This window comes from Oryx dammah, unplaced genomic scaffold (assembly GCF_014754425.2).
Source record: "Oryx dammah isolate SB20612 unplaced genomic scaffold, SCBI_Odam_1.1 HiC_scaffold_4, whole genome shotgun sequence".
Classification (NCBI taxonomy): domain Eukaryota; kingdom Metazoa; phylum Chordata; class Mammalia; order Artiodactyla; family Bovidae; genus Oryx; species Oryx dammah.
In genome coordinates this window covers 47,889,022-47,912,809 of record NW_024070188.1, presented here as the reverse complement: position 1 = coordinate 47,912,809, position 23,788 = coordinate 47,889,022, and the positions used below count along the sequence as shown (strand labels likewise).

Below are 23,788 nucleotides of genomic sequence, written 5' to 3'. Positions count from 1 at the left end.
TTTGAAGATGTGGTGGAAGTTAAGCTGATTTACACAAAACGACCATTTCTGATCTATAAGAATGGCAAAGTGGTAGTCACAAATATAGCTACAGAAAAGTGCTCTTTTAGCCTCCTGACTTGAAGCCATAATTGTAGGCACTGCTTTTAAGGACTCCTCAGTCGGGCAGAAGAATAGCAAGAAAAAAGAACTGTTAAGCCTCCATCATGTGTAACCAAGAGGAACACATACAAAAAATAAGTGCAGGGGAATTGTATTGAGATAACCAAAGCAAGCTTGAGTCTTTTCTCAATGTTTTCACAGTTCACCCAAAGTATATATTCATGTGTTACTTGTATAATTTTTCAAAAGGAAAAAACATTGAATCCAAGTACTCCGAAGTCCCAATGGCCCTTTCTTCCTAAAGTGAGAGCAACTGACATGTGAACAAGACATTTCGTGAGCCAGTTTCTATCAGCCTCCTTCAGTCTCATGCATTCTGTGATTCCCTTTGTTGAACTGAAACGGTAATCGTGTGTAATAGAAAAACGAAAAGGAAAGGGGGAAAAAAAGTCCAACCGCTGATCAAAAGAGAGGTGTGCGAATAAATTATGGTGTAAGCTTCTGATGAAATGCTAAGTGACAACCAGAAAGCATGTCACTCACAGTGATTTCTGGTAGACATAGAAATACATCTAGGATATAGTCAGACTAAGAAAGAAAATACAGAACATTCTTATGCAATGGTCTCCTTTATAACACTTATATTAGATATATACAGGCATATTCTAAAGATTTTCCAGGTTGAATTCTAGACCATGGCAATAAAGTCAATATTGCAATAAAGACAGTCACACAAAAATTTGGTTTCTCAGTGCATATGAAAGTTATGTTTACGCTGTACTACAATCTAGTAAGCATGCAATAATGTGTCTAAAAAAATGTACATACCTAAATTTAAGAATGCTCTATTGCTAAAAAATGCTCACTATCAACTGACAACATAGGGTTGCCACAAACCTTCAATCTGTAAAAACTACAGTATCTGGGAAGTACATTAAAGCAAAATGCAATACAGTGAAGTATGCCCATATTAATCTACCTTAGAATTCTTATTAGAATTTAGCTAAAGCGACACACACACACACACAAATATAAGAATTTGATATATAAAAATTATTTTAACAAATTATATATATATATATACATATATGATTTAGAAGGAAAGGACAATCTATAGGGCTTAAATCTCCAAAGAGTAGGATTACCATGACTTTTCACCACCTAAGGTACTATCTTAGATACTAAGATACTATCTAATGTTTAAATTTTGTGGGATAAACTGATTGCTTTTATAAATAGAAACAAGTTTTGCATTTAAAAAAAAACCTAAACAGCTAACAATTTGATATTTCTGCCTTTCATTTATGTTATATCAAAAATCAAAAAAGAGGACTTTCCTAGTGGTACAGTGTATAGGAGTCCACCTGCCAAGGCAGGAGACATAGGTTCAATCCCTGGTCTTGGAGGATCCTACCTACTGTGGAGCAACTAAGTCCACACACCGCAACTACTGGGCCCATGCTCTAGAGCCCACGCGCCTAGAGCCTGTGTTCTGAAGTAAGAGAAGCCACTGCAATGAGTGTGCACTGCAACCAAGAGTAGCCCCTGCTCACCGTTACTAGAGAAAGCCTGCACACAGCCACAAAGACACTGCGCAGCCAAATAAATGAAAGTTTAGAAAAAGACTGAAAAAGAACCTACCTGTTTCAGCAGACTTTTTACGTTGCCAGAGACAATGTGTTGACAAATGAGCTTCTGAACCACTGGGTGTGATGCCCTGTCAAGTTGTGTTAAGAAACCCAAACAAAAGCCCTAGGAAAAAACACAAATATACACAACAGTAGTTATCCTTCTGTAATAAGAGGCCAGCTTATTCCAAGAACACAATTCAATCTCTCGAGTGGTGTTGGTGCACAGAACAACTTTTACACGTGTTACAACGGTAGAAAAAGGCAGATGGTTAGGCGAGAGTTCCGGGATGAAACATTCTGGGCTAGTCTGACTGAAGCACACAGAGCAGGCACCTGCATCCCCAAGCCTCCCTCCCCAGGGCATGCCCACCCCCCAAGCTCCCCGCCACACAGGCTGTACACAGACCTCATAGAGCGACCGCTGTATGTTGCCACACGGATTGGAAGCTGCAAATCGCAGGGCCCTACACAGAGTCCGAAGGCTGTAGTGAGGTCTGTGGCCCGTCCCGTCCACCAATTTTGTTCCAGACTCTTTCCTCACAGTGGTGTAGAAGCTACAAAGAGAATGCAGTTCAGATTTATTTCAGTTACCAATAAGTGTTATTTTGCTGTTGTTCCTGTTTCTTCTACAGAAGGGCCAAGAGTCATTTTTATAGATTAAGTGGCCAAGCTTACATAAACCTTGCCATCAAAAAATAATAAAATGAAGATGGATCAGTTTCCTTCAGGATGGAAGAGGACAGGTGAGAAATCTCTGACTCTTAAGGAAAAGACAGGGAGATTTAAGAGGTACTCAGCAAGAATCTTTTGAATCCTAACACAGGGTTCCAGAGTTGGCTTTAATATGAGAGTCAAGTGAAATCCCTGTATAAACTCTAGTGGTGATGGCCAAGCACACAGAAAATAAAAGTCGTGGTGTTTTTTAAAGTCTACAAATATGGCTATAACCAACAATGACAAAGCTGTAAAAAGACTGATAATCGGTGACCATGTCTATTTTCATTACCACATACTTTAGACGTTCGGAAGATGACAAGATGGAAGAAATTTCAGATGGAAACATCAAATGCAAAACTCAGAAATTCATGATAATTCATAAGCAGAGACCACAAAATCAACGGTAACCAAGTGTGTGTCAGAGATAAAACTCAGGTTCTTGCCCAAATGGGATCTGGCTTGCCTCTTTTCAATCTAGCTAGATATCCTTTCTTTTGTAGAAAGAATCTACATTCCAGTGTGAGTTTTTATATATGGAACATGCACCTCTTGTACTATTAGGACTTATAAGAGCCACACTGCTTTATCCCCAGCTTTCTGAATATCTGTACTACTTCTTGGCTAACAAAACTCAGATTTTAAAATGTGGTGTGATAAACCATTCCAAAACCCTTTGACAAATGTCTCCTTGACTAACCTATTTAAAACAGGGCCCCACGTCTTATTTTCTAACTGACATTTTATGTGTTATTTTTCTTCACTTATCACAACCAAAAATAACAGTACATCTCTATTTATTGGTTATCTTCACCTGCAGAATTAAAGCTCCATGAAAAGAACAAAGATTCTGTTTTATTTACAGCTGTACTCCTAGCACCTAAGCAACTCAATAACTGTTTGTATTTAAAGAAAAAAAAAAAGGAACAAAGCACAAAAAGCAAAGTAAAACACTAACATGATCTAACTTCAAAACCTTCACGTAATGTATGTTTCATTTTAGAGGACACAGAGAAAATTAAGTGACATGCCCCAGGTGACAGAATTAGTTTCGTAGAGTCAGCACTAGAATCCAGGGTGTCTGACACAAAGACTATACCCTCTCCAAATGGCATGCAAAAAAGAGGAATGAGACTCAAAAGCACCAAGCCACTCTATAGATCATTCAGCTAAGTCGTATTAATTCCAAATCAGACCCAATCAATTATATCAAGCTTTGCCCACTTCTATGGCTAACATGCACACTGCACAAAGGATTTCACCAAGGCAAATCAAAATACTATTTATAGCTCTTCAAAGAATTTGAATCTTCCAAGGACTCAAAACTCTCAGCTGTGAATACAGAAGTAATTAGGAGAGTATTATCTGTTACATATTTTCATAGGCAGTGATTTATAAGCTCTGTATGTACTACGTTGGCCAAAAAGTTTGAGTTTTTCTCTACCATCTTAAAGAAAAACCCAAATGAACTTTTTGGCCAACTCAATAGCTTCCTTAGGAAAATCCAAGGGAGTCCATAGTTTCCAGCTTTAAAAATAAAGTCTAAATAATCCTTCCATCAGTCTTCTCTTGTTAGAAGCAAAAGAAGAAAATTTATATGCACGAGACACATTTTTCTGTTCAGAGGAAAAGTTTATAAAGAGAAACCTGAGAGAACGCACGTTATGATTCCTTGCACTGTGTTCTTATTCACACTCAAGCCTTTCAGATAATCCACAATAAGAATCTGTAAGTCTTCTTTACTTTCTAATTCTTCTACATAAAGTTCTGTGAACCTGTAAGACAATTATTCCATTACTGCCATATTGAGGAAGTTAATACATCTATCTTAACAAACAAAAACACAAGACAAAAGTTATGTCAACTCATTTTACCCACTTGTAATATGAATTATGAAAGCCTTTCAACTTGGGATACAGATTGATCATAACAAAATAGAAAATAACGTAACTGTTACCCAAAATCTACACTATTTAACTACTACTACTGTGGGACGAAAATCAAACAGGCCTTGCAAAAACAGTTACAAAAATAAGGCTTATTCTTCCTTATCCTTGGGCTTCCCAGGTGGCACAGTGATAAAGAATCTGCCTGCCAATGCAGGTGACACAGGAGACGCAAGTTTCATCCCTGTGTTGGGAAGATCCCCAGGAGTAGGAAACGGCAACCCCACTCCAGTATTCTTGCTTGGGAAATCCCATGGGCAGAGGAGCCTAGCGGGCTACAGTCCATGGGGTTGTAAAACGGTTGGACACGACTGAGTGACTGAACACACATCCTTATTATTCTTAATCTCAGAATGTGTTCTTGATCACAACTACATGTAACAAAGAGTACATACAACAACAACAAAGTCCCCTCAACATCAAAAAATAATAGTTGTAGCAAAGGAAAATACAACTCATGGTTGATAAAATTTGCCCGAGTTTTTATATTATTACTATTTTATTATTTTATTATGTGGGAAGAGATTTAATAAAGTTTTAACACTATTTTAAAACTCAGACTCAACAGGTTACCAACAATAAACAAGCTCATATCTTTTCCCAATGCTACATACATAAAAATCTTTCCCCTGTTACTCAGTGTTTAAAGATGAAAACTGAAACTTAATGTCCTTTTACAAATCATTAGCCTGATCCAAAAGGACTCATCCTAAGATGCACCTTATATGAGATACTGTTATTTCCTTATATGAAGGTTTTCTAATAGCCAAAGGGCTATTTGAAGAAGGAAAGATTTTTGTTTTCAACAATATCCATGAGTCATCAAATGGATTAACTAACATTAAATGTCAAATTAACAACCCAAAGGAAAAAATTCCCTAGTGTTCTGGAGTTTTCTGTATTCCTACCACCTATAGAAAGAAAAATATGACAAATAAGATTCCTCTATCAGCAGTCAAGAAATTTCAAGCACTGTTATGAGGGTTGATTATGTTACTACTACCAATCAATAAATCAAGAGAATTGAATTTTAAAACTGTCTACAGTTACCAGGCCATGTCCCCTTACCTGTTTCTTATTCCTGGTGGGAGATTTCTTTTGCCTACATCAGTTGCTGGATTCATACATGCAAACAAACGGAAGTCAGGGTGACGAACCAGTGGTTCTGTCAAAAGAAAACTATAACTTCTCAGTAACTTGTAACAGTAAGTGATGGGGGAAGACTAACTCCACTGAGCCCCCGGGTGAATCACTCTGTCTCAAGGCTCAGCAAGGGTGGTACTACTGGCTGCTCAACCATCTCTGCCTTTGGTGAAACCCCACTGAGATCAGTTTCCAGATCTGTGCATACAACCTAATTTTAAGCTGCCATTCCATCTCTTATGGTGTGGCTGTCCATGCTATTTATGTTTCATCACCTATTCACCTGTGTGTATTTTGTCACTGAGTGAGCATGCTTTATTACCCACTATCCAAATGCTTTGACAAATTATTTTATTTTTTTCATTCCTGTAACACCTAACAGAAAGACTCTGCATAAAATTACTATCTACAGAATAAATAAATCACACTGAGAGGCCCATGCAATCTGCCTAACTGAAAGAACACTACTTTGAAGAGGTCAAAAGGCCTCGCGTCAAGTCCAGCCACAGGAGGATCAAGAGCTACCTGTGTCTCCTCGATCCAGCAACACCAGGGAGCCAGAGGAGCCTTCAAGCAAACCACTCAGACATTCTAAAGTTTCTGGAGCAGCCAGGTTAATCTCATCCAACAAAATCCACTCTCCTCTCTTCACGGCCTGAGCTAATGTACCCTAGAAGATGAAATCAAATGTCAGGGATCCATTTCAGATGCAGACACACTCACCAACAGCAGTTATGAGAGCAGGGTTAGAGCAGAGGCAGGGGCAAACTGCTCCTGCCTGATGAGCTTATGCCTTGATGCCAATGGTGCCAACTGGCTGCCAGAGCTAAGGTCAAGTTAACTTTTTTCAAATGTCCAAAAAGGTCAAAGAAATATCTTTGGGCCTAAGAGTGAGATGCAATAACCTAGACCACTGCATTATGTGGGTGGTGAGATAAATAAAAACCTACAATGTATTCAGATGTTTAAAAGCATCCAAATGGCTACTAAAAGCAACCAAAATAAACACAGGGTGAGGCTGTAAGTACACCAAGAAAAGATAAATGACCAAGAGTGTGCAGTAGTTGTAATACAGAGTCTTCACAGTTTCTGAAGAATGTCAAAATGAACCTCTCCTCCTGATTTTATCTCTTGAAGTTCTATTTTCAAAAGCACTGAAAAATAAACCTTATAATCCATTCAACTGACATATCAGAAACTGAACTGTTTTAGTGTTATTTAAGTGCTTTATACTTTTGCTTTCATGGTGATCCTAATAAAGAATCTTCTATAAGTAAAAAAAAAAAAAAAAAAAAAGACCAAATGTATGGAACTTCAGTGTGATGCCAAGTCATGAAATAGGTATAAATCCTATTTTGACAGCACTTGATAATTTCATTGGTTATTTTAATAACAATTATAAGATGAAATGCTGATGCGTAAATTCTCCACAACAACAGATATATGGTTGAGGAACCTCTCTCTCATTAAGACATCATCTCAAGTAAGATTCTTGCATCACCCTTAGGGTGAGAGGTCTGAAGACTATCGCAATTTTAATAAAAATATTAAAAAACTTAAGTCACAAATATTCAATTACACTGATCCTGCAAGGTCACAGGACAGAAAACAGTACAACTACTCATGCACTGGAATAAAAAATGTAGCTACACATGAATGGATCCAAATTCGCCTCCCATCCACCAATACAAACACAGCTACAAAACAATAAAAAAAATTCATGAATTATCCTCAACTGCATCTTACAAAATAATAATGACAGTGCTCATGAACACACAATTTTGGGCTTCCCTGGGGGCTCTGTGGAGAAGAGTCTGCCTGCCAATGCAGGAGACACGGGTTTGATCCCTGACCCGGGAAGATCCCACATGCCACAGAGCAACTAAGGCCTTGCACCATAAGTACTGAGCCTGCGCTCTAGAGCCTGGAAGCCACAGCAACTGAGGCCTTGCAGCTAGAGCTTGTGCTGCACAGCAAGAGAGGCCACCGCGATGTGGAGCCCGAGCACTGCACCTAGAGAGGAACCCTCATTGCTGCAACTCGAGAAAAGCCCGGGCAGCAGTGAGGGTCCAGCACAGCCAAAATTAATTAAAATCTTAAATTATATAAAAAAGACTTTATCACATCTATAAAAAGACATTTAACACCCCCCCAAAGAATTCTTTCATTAAGTGTTTACTGTTCTAAACAACAAGCCCTAAAATGTCAACATGAGGAGAAGACAGAACAGTAGCCTCTTTAACTTTGCATATTGCATCAAATCAACATTCCCTTAACCTAAACAATCAAAGCAAAATACCTCTACAAATGCAAACAATAGGGCATTCTCAGTCATTTTCATCTGTTGTTGGGCATGGTTGAGTCTAAGACCAAATGCTTCCCACTTCTCTTTTAGTAGTGACCCTAGAGAAGAATAAAGACAAGAATTAAAAATACATTTTGCATAATATATATAACTTAAAACACCACATAATTAACAAAAGACACACAAAAATCACATCTTAGAAGTGTAAAAAATTAAGTCCAAACGCTTACACAATGCCAACCATATGCAGCCACCATACTAGCCAGTTCATTTATATGCATATGCATTAGATAACTCATTTATTCTCACTATTCCCACATTATAGATGAGAAAGTAGAGACTAAACCACGAAAAGCCCCATTCACTGTGGAATCCAGTTTTCTGGAAATAACCTCTTCTTCTAAGCATACGAGACTTACTGACCACCAAGTGGTACTTGTACATCAACACCACCAACCATTGACTTTTATAGAAATCTTGCTGAATCCCAGGAGCAATAATACTTCAGAATTAGTCATGTTTGCCCTAAATCCCAGCAATCCCTAATTTGTATTGCATCATTCTACCCCAAACTCTTCTCCTAATTCTGCTTGTTAGACTCCAGCCATGACCTCCCACTAGCAGCCTGGGCTGCCACCTACCAGTCTCACTCTCTGTCCCATCCTTGTTGACAGCTGACTTGTGCACATGTTGCATTAGTTTCAGGAGATCTTGCCACCGTTTCTGCCTATAACACGTCTGAATGTGTCCCAAGAATGTAAAGTTTTGCTTCTTCGAAAATGTCTGAACAAAGAGTTCTTCAAATGCCTCCCGTAAAGGCAGCCAAATAAGCTTATGGTCCACTGGCTTGTAACTGAAACAAAAGGCAGATTTGTGATTCACAAACTTCTGAAGCTAACAGAAACGGGGAAGTATACCTAAGAAAACAGGAACAGGTGTTAAGATTTCTTCTACATCAAAATCAGAAACAATAGCAAAATACTTAAAATCTATGTTAAATTTTTAAATTATGATCTATTTTTTCCCCATGTGTTTGAAGGGTCTACGCTAAAGGTAATCATTAGATAACCAAATTATGAAAAAATTTGAAGTTCCAAACTGGGTAGTGAGAGGCATGTCATTTATTTTACTAACACATTTAAATAATCATCATGTATATTTAATGATAAATCATATTTTACTAAGAGTAACCAAAATGTTTTTGAGATATTTTAGGAAAAAATATAATATCTGAAATTGATTTACTTAAGCATCTTGTACTTATTTTAAGATCATGCCTTGTCAATGGTGGAGTGGAGGAAGAGACTGCTCTCAAAGAGATTAAAAATTGGGGGAGGGGGACAGTAAAAGAAAAATTTTTTTTAGACATTGCAATGGTTTGTGACCCTCCAAGGCTCAACTATTTATTTCTGAGTATTAAGATTCCTTTTTATTTCTTAGCATTTTATTTTTCTGGTTGGGAAATTAGGGAATTCATTCATTTAAATTAAAATTTAATTTACTACTAGGGGTGGGGAGAAGTTAATAAGAGTCAAGAAACACTGCTCTGGCTAGATTTAAGGTAAGTTGCCCAAGCAGCACTAATCATTCTGGAAGATTAGACAAGATCAAGCGTACAATTTTCTTCAGCCTAGGATACTAAATACTACAATTCAAGGATGATAACCTCAATTTTGTTTCCAAGAAATATAATTTGAGAACCGAAACAGTATCAAAATGTTTCAAAACAAGCAAGTACAATTGGAGAATCATGGATACTATTTACTCACTGGCCTGAGGAGGAACAATGAGACAAGTGAACCCAGTGCCCTGAAACTGAGCATCTACATGGAAAAGTCCGATTTCAGAGGAAGTATGAGAACTTCACAAACTTAACTTCGCTTCCCAGTAAGCACTGACCCATTAATTAGTAAAAACATTCCTTTACTCCATTCATTCCACTGAGATTTACTGAGCACCTCTAGGGTTCGGCACTGAGTAAACAAGACCCACCAGCTCTTGCCCCTCAGGAGCTTACAATCTAACCAAAAAGACAATAGAGGAAGATCCCTACTAGTATAAAATATCAAGTAGAAACTGGTGTGCCAGTAGATAAAATGAAAGCAGAGGGGGTGAAAGAAGGATTTTAGTACTTTAGCTGTGATGGTCAGAGGAGGCTGTGTTAAAGATGGGAATTTGAAGACAATCAAACAAGAAAGGGTTTGGCTAAGTAAATACCCCTGGGTGGCAGGGGAGGTGATAGAGGAGACAGAAACACGGAGGGCAGTGTGGCTGGCAAGGCAGCAGAGCTGAAGGAAGGAGAGAGAGAAGTGCCCTGGAAAGGCGATAAAGGGCTTGTAGTACCTTCCACACGGACCGAAGTCAGTGAGGAAGAGAGTGATGTAATCTGATCACACTATCACAGAATCACGTCCATCTACCAAACGGAAGAGAGGCAGAAGGAGAAGGAAAGATGAAAGCCCTACGCTGGACTAGGCAGAGGACGATGAGCCAGAATGTCAACAGCGGAATGTTGAGAAATTAAGCAAAATACAAATGCTATTTAAATAAAATAGCTAGTCTTAAAGATGAGGATCCAAAGCTAACTGAGGCAGCAGAGTAATGATTAAGAAGGTAGATGCTCAGGCAGACAGCTGGGTTCAAGTCACAGACTAGCCATTACTTTGAACAAGGCACTTAATCCTTGTGAGCCTCAGGTCCCTTATGTGTAAATGGGAATAATGAACAGGTTGTTAAGACGGCTGAGTGAGTGAACAGGTAAAAACTCAAAAGAGGGCCTGGCACAGGAATGCCATTGAAGAGCAACCTGTTACAATTACTACAACTAGTAACTAGATCAGTGAACTGAATTCATGAAAGAAATGGCTTTATATTTCAAATTAGTCTGGGCTCCTTAAGAAAAAAGCTCGTTCATTTAAAATTGAAGGCATATTGGCTGGTTAAGTCAATAAATGCTTCAAATGATGGCGAAAATGAACATACATATATACAGCTTACTGAAAATAAAAATAAACTAATGAAAACACTCAATGGAAACCAACCTGTCACAGGGTGAACTGATGAATCAAACTATGAACTGAGACTAGAATTTCCAAGGTATCTTTTGATACCTCAGGTTGCCTCAGGAGCAACTTGAAGGCCAAGAGAAGGAGGTCTAGAGCACCTGGCCCTCATGGACAGTCACTCAGGGTCCACCTGTTACATACATGGTACATGGAGACCACAAACGAGTTCACTTGAAAATGACTAGAACAAAAGAAAATGACACTCCAAAATGACCATACATGAAAGAACATCAAGTGCAAAAGAAACATGGAACAGCGCGTGATGAGTAACTGAGAAGGCAAACGCTTCCCCTCGTTTGGGATCAGGATTCTGAGAACAGGCACCTGTGCCCTGCTATCTCCTGTGCCGTTTCCTTCATGGATGATGCTTCCTTGGGGGGCTCAGAGGAGAATGCAGGTTGGCCATTTTATTTCTATTTCTGTAAGATCTTTAATTTTCCTCGCATTTCTCCTTTCCATCATTGTTGACTTCTCCAAGGACCCCTCCTGTTTCTCCTTCAGAGGCTGCCCCTCCCAACTCCATTTCCAGCACTGTGAACCTGCGTTCTGTGTCTTGCCAGTTAGTGCAGACTTTCATTTTCTGGAATGGTTTTATCCGCTTCATCTAAGTCCTCTGTATCATCTACTCTTTTCTACAGAGTCCCATAAGCTTTCTCAACCCAGTGCTGTTGGAATTTGGTTGACTTTCCTACTCTCAGGTAATCTGTAGGTCTATGTGCTATTTACCAGAATCTACTTTAAGCAGAAGGACAAAAGTGAGTTAAAAGTGAGGGGAAAGATATACCACACTAACGTTAATCAAAAAAATAAGTGGGTACATATGCAAACAAAACTCACAAGGCAATCTGCAGGAATGTAGCTCAAGTGCCTGATGGCCTTGAAGGCCTTACTCTTAAAAAATGTATTTATCCTTAATTATAACTTCTCAAAAAAACAATCAAAAGGATCCAGATTTGCAAGTCAGACTAATTAGGACTATAAATTTCTTTTATCTTTCACCATAGTATTTGATAAATGCAAAATGTTTAATAAACAAATTATTAATACAAAACATAAAACCAGTTTCATAGTTAGATAAAACTAACCACACATTCCCAAAATAGAACTATGAAGGTTTCTATACCCCTTCTCCCTACCCCTCCTTTGTCTTCCATATCCTTGCCTTTTAATTAATAAAATCATTTTTGTTCTTCAAATGTTATACACAAAGACTCTTAAGCAGTCATTCATACATCTAAGATATATATTAAAAGATGTGATTTACACACCACTTGTCAGTAATACAAAAGGACAGAAGATAAGGCATACTTCCAGCCATACAAAAACTGAATTGTATCTAAGTTTTCTTTTGATTACTGATGCTAACCTACTAGGTTAGGATCAAAATAAATTCCAGCACCAAAAATAAAATTCCAGTTACCACATTCTGATTTCAACCTTTTGTATTATCAATTGCATCAGGGCACAATGTGTACTCCCTACATTTAAAACTACTTGCATTTAAAAAAGAAAGGAATTAAAGAAGAAAACACTATTTGCAATGGCTGATATAACACTGCTGCTGCTGCTAAGTCACTTCAGTCGTGTCCGACTCTGTGCGACCCCATAGATGGCAGCTCACCAGGCTCCCCCGTCTCCGGGATTCTCCAGGCAAGAACACTGGAGTGGGTTGCCATTTACTACAAATTCTTAAACGAGACTGATACAGCCTATGTTCAGTTAGTATAAGAACAATGCCATCTGTGTTAGCTATACTTAACTGTAGGGCATTACAGAATACAGAGTAGAAATAGACAGTAGTACAGACATACTTGGGGAAGGAAATGGCAACCCACTCCAGTATTCCTGCCTGGAAAATCTCACGGACAGAGGAGCCTGGCGGGTGACAGTCCAGGGGGTTGCTAAGAGTTGGACACGACTGAGCAACTAAACAACAACAACAGACATTCTAGTTAAATAACAAATTCCATTTATTACTAAGAACACACTGCAAGTACCACAACGAGGGAAAGGGGAGACTGTCACTTAACTGAACAGAAGTAATATAAAAGCAAAGCAGAAAAGACCACTGAGGAAAAACAGTGAAAGAAGAACTGGAGTAAGAGAGGTTAAGTCTCAGCTGACAGATTTTAAGAGTATAGAAATTTAAAATACATTGTCAAGGTATGTGTAGAGCAGAATTTAAGGGCCTGGACGGTAAGAAAATGAGAAGCACAGAAGGAAGCAGGATTCTACACTAGTACTCCACCCAGAGCAGGAAGGTATAGAGACTGGAAAGAGCAAAAGTAAAAATAATGCTACAGTATAAAGTGCCCTTAAAAAAAAAAAAGTAAATAAAGAGCTTCTCGTAGATACCATAAAGAGAAAAAAGAACAATAACTTCTATTGTTCTATGCTTTTAAGGATTTGTGCAAGCAACTGTTTAGAACTAATGGGACAGATCCTAGTATCATTCAACATAAGGTATGCCAATAGCATCTATCAGTTTTACAGCCTTCAGCACATATTAAAGTTGTTCAAAAACTAACATATTCAGAAACATCAAAAGGAAGAAGGGCATTTAATTGACCACAGTGAAGTTCCATTTAACCAAAGATAAACAAATTGCAGGAGAGTCTCGCTTGAAGGCAGCATAGCTCAAGAACATACTCTTCAGGTAAATATTACTTAACTGCATTCAGTTCAGTTCAGTTGCTCAGTCGTGTCTGACTCTGCAACCCCAGGGACTACAGCACACCAGGCTTCCCTCTCCATCACCAACTCCCGGAGCTTGCTCAAACTCACGTCCATAGAGTCAGTGATGCCATCCAACCATCTTATCCTCTGTTGTCCCCTTCTGCTCCCACCTTCAATCTTTCCCAGCATCAGGGTCTTTTCAAATAAATCAGTTCTTCACATCAGGTGGCCACAGTGTTGGAGTTTCAGCTTCAGCCTCAGTCCTTCCAATGAATATTCAGGACTGATTTCCTTTAGGATGGACTGGTTGGATCTCCTTGCTATTCAAGGGACTCTCAAGAGTCTTCTCCAATACCACAGTTCAAAAGCATCAATTCTTTGGCACTCAGCTTTCTTTATAGTCCAACTCTCACATCCATACATGACTACTGGAAAAACCATAGCTTTGACTAGACAATCTCTAGCAATCTCTGCTTATTGATATGCTGTCATATGGTCACAACTTTTCTTCCAAGGAGCAAACATCTTTTAATTTCATGGCTGCAGTCACCATTTGCAGTCATTTTGGAGCCCCCCAAAATAAAGTCTGTCACTGTTTCCATTGTTTCCCATCTATTTGCCATGAAGTGATGGGACCTGATGCCATGATCTTAGCTTTCTGAATGTTGAGTTTTAAGCCAACTTTTTCACTCTCCTCTTCCACTTTCATCAAGAAGCTCTTTAGTTCTTCTTCGCTTTCTGCCATAAGGGTGGTGTCATCTGCATATCTGAGGTTATTGATATTTCTCCCGGCAATCTTGATTCCAGGTTGTGCTTCTTCCAGCCCAGCATTTCGCATGATGTACTCTGCATATAGGTTAAATAAGCAGGGTGACAATATGCAGCCTTGACGTACTCCTTTCCTGATTTGGAACCAGTTTGTTGTTTCATGTCCAGTTCTAACTGTTACTTCTTGACCTGCATACAGATTTCTCAGGAGGCAGGTCAGATGGTCTGGTATTCCCATCTCTTTAAAAATTTTCTACAGTTTGTTGTGATCCACAGTTGATTGCATACTCACCTTTATATTCCAGCCCCCACCCCACACCCTCAGCAGGATCTCTGAGAGCAAGAACCTCAAAAACTCTTTAAAATGAAGAGAAACATCTACATACCCAAGAGTCCCTTAATAAACCCTAATAAATATCCTGCTGGGGTAGGCACGGGGCGGGGGGGGGGGCAAGTCGTTGAACATTCTTCCAAGGTTAGTATTGAGCTTAATAGGAAAGAAGTGTTTCTTACCTCAAGCAGTGAACACAAAATAACAAGGAAAAGGTTTAAAACCATACTTACCCTCCCAGCAAATCTGCAGTGTCACTTTGCTGATTCATATTGACAACTCTCAAACGGTGGCCTTTAAGAAAAAAAAGGGTATAAAGAGTTATTCTGAAAATAAAATGAGGGGTCAGAGGAAGTGCGCATTAAAAGATTTGCCCATGCCTGTGTTCGTACATCCTTAAGGATCACAGTGGATATTGTCAGTCTTTACATTTTCAGAATCTTGACTGTTCAAAATTTTAACCTAACCCAGAGAGAATAAAAGATTCACTGCTCTAGCATCAGGTAACTGAAAACAACAACAAAAAAATCCTTCAGTGAGTCAATGTCTATGAATTAGAACTAAATAAATATCTAGTGTGAAATATTAATTTAGACATCAGAACAGGAATGAGGCAGTTCTGTTTTTAAAGATGATCAATGTGTTTAACTAAACACAATACAGGGAAGGATCCCATCTGCTTCAAACCAAAACCAAAGCACTATGTATGTGCAGGCCATAGATTAGAACTGAAAAAAAGTTAATACCAACATGTTAATAGTAGTTATTTCCAGGGGGAGAGATTACATTGTTTCCAAGGAAAAAGATTCCAGTGCTTATCTCCAGGGGAAATAGAGCTGTGGCACTTCTTAAGTTCCAATATTCTTTGGACTCTAGTTTTTAAAAAGGCAGTCGGTATGAAATGAAATGTCTGTTGTCTAGGGCAGAGTGCATCCCCTCCAGGAGTTACCTGTAATGTGAGCCAAATACTGGACTGTGGAGGTTTTGCCAGTTCCAGTTTCTCCCACCAGCAACACAGGCTCCCCTTTGCTGACACACACCGCGAGCTGCTCGATAAGGACAGAGGATGGCCTCACAGCAGCAAAGGCGAACTTCTCCCTGGGGAGGTGAAAGCACGTAAGCAGCTGGAGAGGCAAGCTGCAAGTGTCTCTCAGCGCTGTTCTGAGGAACCAGACTCGACAAGCAAGACAACTTGAGAAGGGACTGTCTTCACATTGCATGGGATAGTGCGCAACGTAAGAATTGCAGAATTCATTCTATAAACATGGAGCATTTACATACCCAGTACTTCACTAGGCTCTAGAAATTCAAAACACCGACAAGATAAAACATCTGCACTACCTATGTCATCTTGGGCAAATTACTTAACCTCTCTTAGCCTTGGTTTCCTAATCTGTACAATCTGGACAACAACACTTACTAGTTGCAGTAAGTCCCCCACAAATTCATGTCCACCCAGTACCTGTGAATGTGACCTTATTTGGGAAAAAGGTCTTTATAGGAATAATAAGATAAAAATCATATTTTATTGGACTTAAGGGCTGGTCTTAAATCCAATGGCCCATGTTCTCATACAGAAAGAGAAATTTAGAGACACAAAAAAGACACACAGGGAAGAAGACCATAAGACAATGGAGTCAGAGACTGAACTGAAGCAGCTACAAGGTAAGGAACACCAAAGACTAGTGCACGCCATCAGAAGCCAGGAAGAGGCAAGAGCCTTCAGAGGGAACGTGGCCCTGCTAGCACCTGGGTTTCAGCCTTCCAGCCTCCAGAACTGAGAGGAAATGTTTATGGCAAACCATCAAGTTTACGGCCCTAGTGGTACAGAACCCACATGTCAAAGCAGGAGACACAAGAGACCCAGGTTTGGTCCCTGGGTTGGAAACATTCCCTGGAGAAGGAAATGGCAACCTACTCCAGTATTCTTGCCTGGAGAACCCCATGGATAGAGGAGCCTGGCAGGCTATAGTCCATGGGGTGAAAAGAGTCGGATACGACTAAAGCGACTGAGCATGCATGCATACATGAATCAAGTTTATGGTTAATTTGTGAGGAGAGTCCTAGGGCGCTAACAAACACATTAATTCATAGGATTACTATAACCACATGCAAAAACATGCAAAACAGCACTGAGCAAAATGTTAGGAATACAGCAAATATTTAGTAAATGGTAACTAGATCTCAGAAACTTATACAATTCCAGCCTTCAAGGAATTAAAAGACTAATGTTAGGACCAAGCCTGCCTTCCAAGTGATGCTTACTTCACTAAATAAATACGTTACAATGAATAAAATCAAAGATACATTTTTGCTGGTCCCAAATCTCTAAGGACCCTCATCACCACCCTCCACCTCCTAATATCCAGTTTCACAGGACACATTTTGGGAAATCACTGCTCCTTACCAGTCTAGCACACTGGAGAGATTACAGTTCAGACACATGTTTTACTCAGAGGAAAGGGTCAGGACCAAATGCTCCTTGCACCAAGTTCCCAATGACCCCACAGTGCTGAGCTCAGCTTGGAACCCTGATTACCTCTGTAGGTGGACAGCTTCGCTTTGTTTTCGTAGAAGCCGCACTCGACCCACTTGCACATCAAGCTCGTTGATCACAATTTCTGGTTTGTAAAGTTGACAGAAGAATTCTGCCTATGGGAGGGTAAAAGATTTCCCTGAGTAAAATTCTGCATACTCTTCAAACACTTAAATCATGAGGCTTACTGTGCCCCCTCTAGAAGCACTTTTGGCTTCCGAGATAGGCAAGTTAGCATTTAATTTTATTTTAAAATATTTTCCAAGTTTCTGTTTTTAAAAACACTGATTATGAATGTTCCCTAACACTACAATTTATTCATTCAAATAAGCCTCTGTCTACTTACATAAAGTGAACAGTCAAGAAAAGCTATACTCCTAAAAGATACTTCTAAAAAAAATCAAAGTAATTTTTCTTCAGCTATGTTTTCTTCACAACAAACTGTGAAAAATTCTTCAGGAGATGGGAATACCACACCACCTGACCTGCCTCCTGAGAAATCTGTATGCAGGTTAAGAAGCAACAGTTAGAACTGGACATGGAACAACAGACTGGTTCCAAATTGGGAAAGGAGTACGTCAAGGCTGCATATTGTCACCCCGTTTATTGAACTTACATACAGAGTACATCTTGTGAAATGCTGGGCTGGATGAAGCACAAGCTGGAATCAAGATTGCTGGGAGAAATATCAATAACCTCAGATATGCAGATGACACCACCTTTATGGCAGAAAGTGAAGAACTAAAGAGCCTCTTGATGAAAGTGAAAAGAGAGTGAAAAAGCTGGCTTAAAACTCAACATTCAAAAAACTAAGGTCATGGCATTCGGTCAAATCACTCCATCGCAAACGGAAACAATGGAAACAGTGACAGACTTTATTTTTCGGGGATCTAAAATGACTGCAGCCATGAAATTAGAAAACGTTTGCTCCTTGGAAGAAAAGCTATTATCAACCTAGACAGCATATTAATAAGCAGAGACATTACTTTGCTAACAAAGGTCTGTCTAGTCAAAGCTATGGTTTTTCCAGTAGTCATGTATGGGTGTGAGAGTTGGACTATAAAGAAAGCTGAGCACCAAAGAAATGATGCTTTTGAACTGTGGTGTTGGACAAGACTCTTGAGAGTCCCTTCAACAGCAAGGAGATCCAACCAGTACATTCTAAAGGAAATCAGTCCTGAACATTCATTGGAAAGACTGAGGCTGAAGCTGAAACTCCAATACTTTGGGCACCTGATGCGAAGAACTGACTCACTAGAAAAGACCCTGATGCTGGGAAAGATTGAAGGTGGGAGGAGAAGGGGACGACAGAGGATGAGATGATTGGATGGCATCACTGACTCTATGGACATGAGTTTGAGCAAGCCCTGGGAGTTGGTGATGGAGAGGGAAGCCTGGTGTGCTGCAGTCCGTGGGGTCACAAAGAGTCGGACACGACTAAGTGACCAAACTGAACTGAAGCTTTGGAAATGCGAAGGCTTATTAAAATATTTGCTAAGACATCGTTCCAGTCCTGAATCCAGAACCTACATAATAACATGCTCCTTAAACACTGGAAAATAAGGTGCACGTGTGAGAAAGAACACAAGGCAGCTCACTTTAAGAATGCGGACCACAGGGAGAACTACTTATCCAAGAGACAGTGAGTTTTATGTCCATGAGAAGCAGCAATGAAACTACCAACTTTGCAAAAGCTTTTCTAGGTAAGGGCCAGAGACCAGCCAAGTAAGCTAAATAACCCAACTTCCTTTCAAGAAGGAAGTAGAAATATCACTACATACCTTTTTCTTGGAAATGTTCAATTTGCCTCCAATGACTTCTGCCATTTTCAGTTTGCTCGTCTGCTTAGAAAGCACTGCTGTGAAACAGTCCAGGGCCTATTAAAATAACCAAGGCAAATAGCAACTGACTTCTTAAATAATACATTAATGACAGAGCACTGCTGTCCAGGCCACAAAAGGAAGGAACATAAAATCTAGCAGGAACATTTCTGCAAGAAAGACTGAAAGGAGAGTACAAATAAGGTACCAACCTTAGACTTAAAGATGTTACCACAACAGAGACAGGACACCAAAAATGTTAAGGCTTTATTATCAAAATATTGGTTAATTAGGAAAACACACACACAGAGCCCTGAGTTAGCAAATGTAAAATTCAGGCAAAAATAGCAATTAGCATTAATCCCTAGGTGGGTATATGATTCTGTAATGGAAAATGATTCTCAGACAGTGGAGATAACACCGAAAGATTACTTCTGAGCTGTAAAGGGAAATTCTTGGTGTGCAATAAAGGAATACTGTCATTACCCTAACCCAGTACTTAGCCGCTACTGAGAAGCCAAGATACATGTCTTCTGCTGTAATAAGAATTTATCTGGTGTTTGTCCCTAATTCCTACACAGCCTTTCAAAAATTCTGAATCGCCAGGACTAAGGAGTGTCTTCTGTTATTCACTAGTCTTCATGGGCCCTACTGGGTTTATTATGCTAAGCAAGGTAGCTCCAGATGAGCCCTTCCTTATCAGAGGAAACGGCCAGGTGAGAAAGACCAAGCTCGAACAGGAGAACTGAAACTTCCATCTTCCAACACTTGGAGAGGGTAGAGGGGCTGGCGGACAACACGATGTATGATGAAGGTGGCACACCCTGCCTCCAAAGGTGTGCCTGTGTTCAGATCCCTGGAATCTTGCCCTATGTGTCTCTTTCATTTGACTGTTCCTGAGTAATATTTTTAATAATAAAACTGTAACCTGTACAGTAACTAGAGAGCTTCCAAAGAATTCTATGAGACAATCACTGTACCTGAGAAGTTTGTGGGAACCCCTGAATTTACAGCTGATTGGTCCTAAGTGTGGGTGGGCCTCCAATACTTGTGGCTGGATTCTGAAGTGGGATGGTCTTGAGGAGGACTCAGTCCTTGAACCTGTGTAGTCTACACTAACTCCAGGTAGGCAGTATCAGAACTGGACTGAATTACAGGACACCAGTTGGTATCAAAACAGAGAAGAAGCAACCAGATAAAGCCAAAAGGTGAAACATTCTATCAAACAACTGGCCTGATCTCTTCAACAAGGTAGTGTGGGGTTTTTATGAGGGGCTGGGGGGCGTGGCTCTAATACAGTAAAAGAGTTTTTAATTCCATACGCATAGACAAAGATGTACAAGGAGATACACCAAGGTATTAATAGTACAGGGGAATCTCTGAATGGGAGAATATTTTTTACCATTTGTTTCCCCATATTTTCTCATTTTTACTTCTACATTAATAAAATATTATTGTTGTTTAGTCACTAAGGAATGTCCAATTCTTTTGTGACCCCGTGGACTACAGCCCAGCAGGCTCCTCTGTCCATGGGATTTCCCAGGCAAGAATACTAGAGTGGACTGCCACTTCCTTCTCCAGGGAATCTTCTTGCCCCAGGGATCGAACCCGTGTCTCCTGCACTGGCAGGCAGATTCTTGACCACTGAGCCACCAGGGAAGCCCATATTAATAAAATACTTGTACACAAATGTTCACAGCAGCATTATTCACGAGAGGTGAAAACAACCCAAATATCCATTAACGTATGAGTGAATAAATGAAATGTGGCATATCAATACAATGAAATATTACTCAGCCATAAGGAGAATGAAGTACTGACTTATGCTACAGCATGGATTAGCCAAGAGCATATGCTGAGTGAAAGAAGATAAAAGGGTCACCTAATGTATGATTTCATTTATATGAAATGTCCAGAATAAGCAAATCTATAGACAGGAGGTAGATTAGTGACTGTCAAAGGCTGCAGAGAGAAGAAAAATAGGCATGATGGTTGATGGTTACAAGGTTTCTTTTTGAAGTGATGAAAATGTTCTAGAATTACTTAGAATTGCATAATTCTATAAATATACTAAAATACACTGAATTGTACACCTTAAGAGAGTCAATTTTATGGGCTGTCAATCACACACACACACACACACACACACACACACACACACACACAATAACATTCTAAAATAGAGACTAAAGAAGATTCTCCCCATGCCAGTTTTATTTTAAAAGTACAAAACAAGATTATCTGTAGGAAGATGAAAAATATAGGAGGACGGGAAGGAAATTTCACTGGACAGAAGGAGATTAAAGGACTGGCACACAGCACTTCAGGGTCTGGCTTGATTAAGTGTGTGCTCTGAATCAGGGTTCTTTCTACTTAAAGTACCTTCACCAGAGATACTGCTCACCACAACAGGTCACTATCCTTTAAAGCCTCAATCCTAGCTGACAGACACGGTAACACTTTAAAGTCAAAACGGGTCAATGTTTTAAGAGCCCAAAGATCTTCAGGCGGTACCACTTTTATTCTTAACCAGGTGGAAATAAATCTCTCTCAGTTCTTATTGAATATGGCAGAGCTGTAATTCAACAGCGCTTCCCTCTTGCACAACACACTTTCCCCCCAGCCCAGCATACAAGAACAGACTTTATAACCCACATATCTTTCTCTGGACTAAAGTTAAAAAGGCCCTGCTGGGGCAAGTGGTGGGATCAGACAAGTACAAATCTGTCAAATAGACTAAGAAATTATACATAGAAATTAATACTAAATATCTTAGAAACTCTTTTTGCTTTACAATAGTATTACCACCTGGGGGATTTTTTCCTTTCATTTAAGCTTTAATTTCAGCATCTGCTTTACTCTATTTCAAACTAGACTTATTTGAAATTAGGGGTAACCCATTTCAAGAGTCACGAAACATTTATCATGCTCACTTAGCTCTAAGACAACTTTAGTTCAGTTTTAACTAGCTAGAGATATACACAGTACCTACACCATAGAAAAACTTTCTGATAATAGTCAAGAGACAGAAAATAACAGTGGAAATTAGCAGTCTTGCAGAGCACAGAGAAAATAAGCAGGAAGACTATATCTTACCTCTTGAAAAATATTTAACGATGCTGATGAAGACAGACTGTCAAAGCTGTGGGCAATCCTATTACACCAATTAAGTAGATCCCTTTTAAAAAAAAAAAGGTAAGAAATAAAAAAAACACAGGTCAAAGATATCAAAGGTATCAGAGTTTACTTAGGTCTGGAAACGTCTGACCACAAAGACGCTCCCTTTTTCTGGCAACTGAATATAAACAGTGTTAAGTCAGGAAAAAGTATAAGTGGATCCTTTCCTTACCTCTACCAGGAAGCAACCTATAATTCATTTCTCCCCCATCCATACCGGACAAGGTAGCAAGAGACAGGAGCAATTAACTCTCAGAGCAAACTTAAGGGGAGCTGCCCATTCCCAATTCTCACTTCTCAAAGAGCAAGTCAACCACTGCAAATGTAGCTCAAAGGAAGAGAATTTACTATATACAGCAAAACCCAAAAATCTTATTTACGACTCCATTTGTTCCAACAGGACATCCAGTGAAAAAACGATGTCAGTAGTTTTCCAACTTTTTCCACTATTTCCGAATTTAAAGTTATTTGTTAAACTTCCAATTATAATTCCTAGGGATGCAATGTACAGCATAATAATTATAATTAACACTGCTGTATGTTATATATGTGAGAAGGCAATGGCAACCCACTCCAGTACTCTTGCCTGGAAAATCCCATGGATGGAGGAACCTGGTAGGCTGCAGTCCATGGGGTTGCTAGGAGTTGGACACCACTGAGCGACTTCACTTTCACTTTGCACTTTCATGCATTGGAGAAGGAAATGGCAACCCACTCCAGTGTTCTTGCCTGGAGAATCCCAGGGACAGGGGAGCCTGGTGAGCTGCCGTCTCTGGGGTCGCACAGAGTTGGACACGACTGAAGCGACTTAGCAACAGCAGCAGAATGTTATATATGAAAAGTTGTTACGTTATCACAAGAAAAAAACTGTTTTTTACTATTTAACTTAGTATGTGTGAGATGATGGAGGTTCACTCAACTTGTAGTCATCATTCCATATGCATGTAATCATTATCCTATATGCCATAAACTTAAACAGAGCTGTCAGTTATAGCTCAATAAAACTGTAAGAAGAAGAAAAAAGTTATTTTTTAAAGCTAACATAATATTATCTTCATAAGCCTTCCCATTCAGTAACTATAGATCTCAAACAGATTAGAGGCTGCTGCTGCTGCTGCTGCTAAGTTGCTAGTCGTGTCCGACTCTGTGCAACCCCACAGATGGCAGCCCACCAGGCTCCACCGTCCCTGGGATTTTCCAGGCAAGAACACTGGAGTGGGTTGCCATTTCCTTTTCCAGATTAGAGACTGAGAACGTCTAATTTCAAAATCAGACTTCTTGTAACCATTCAGTTTGAGCTGCTAAGAACTTCTGAGAGAAGCAATTTTTAAAATACCAACCCAAAAGCGTTTAGCTCAATACCTGAGAGACAATTCTCTTCCCTCAAGGCTTAGTCTCTTGTTTTCTTGTCTTGCTTCTGGAACCTCCTCTGGTGCCTGTTCCCCGCCAACAGAACTTTCGCTCAGACAGTGATGCTTCTCTCCAATAAGCTGGAAATAAATATCAAGCAGGTGATCGGTTGCTGCTGCTAAGCTGGGATATCTATTTTGAAGAACCTGACAGAGGAGAAAAAA

General features: G+C 39.6%; 1 protein-coding gene across 1 annotated transcript in view; it reads right to left on the bottom strand.

Annotated features, from left to right (window-relative positions):
- The window catches only part of MDN1 (midasin AAA ATPase 1), a 142,331-nt gene that overhangs the window by 88,760 nt on the left and 29,783 nt on the right, over positions 1–23,788 (bottom strand). The window contains exons 10-22 of the mRNA XM_040238799.1: positions 23,577–23,770; positions 22,134–22,215; positions 18,999–19,094; positions 17,221–17,333; positions 15,631–15,779; positions 14,915–14,975; positions 8,483–8,694; positions 7,836–7,939; positions 6,062–6,206; positions 5,462–5,558; positions 4,109–4,222; positions 2,140–2,287; positions 1,744–1,854 (exon numbers count right to left, since the gene is read on the bottom strand). Of these exons, the coding sequence (XP_040094733.1) occupies positions 1,744–1,854; positions 2,140–2,287; positions 4,109–4,222; positions 5,462–5,558; positions 6,062–6,206; positions 7,836–7,939; positions 8,483–8,694; positions 14,915–14,975; positions 15,631–15,779; positions 17,221–17,333; positions 18,999–19,094; positions 22,134–22,215; positions 23,577–23,770 (1,626 nt within the window). The remainder of the gene's footprint in view (positions 1–1,743; positions 1,855–2,139; positions 2,288–4,108; positions 4,223–5,461; positions 5,559–6,061; positions 6,207–7,835; positions 7,940–8,482; positions 8,695–14,914; positions 14,976–15,630; positions 15,780–17,220; positions 17,334–18,998; positions 19,095–22,133; positions 22,216–23,576; positions 23,771–23,788) is intronic.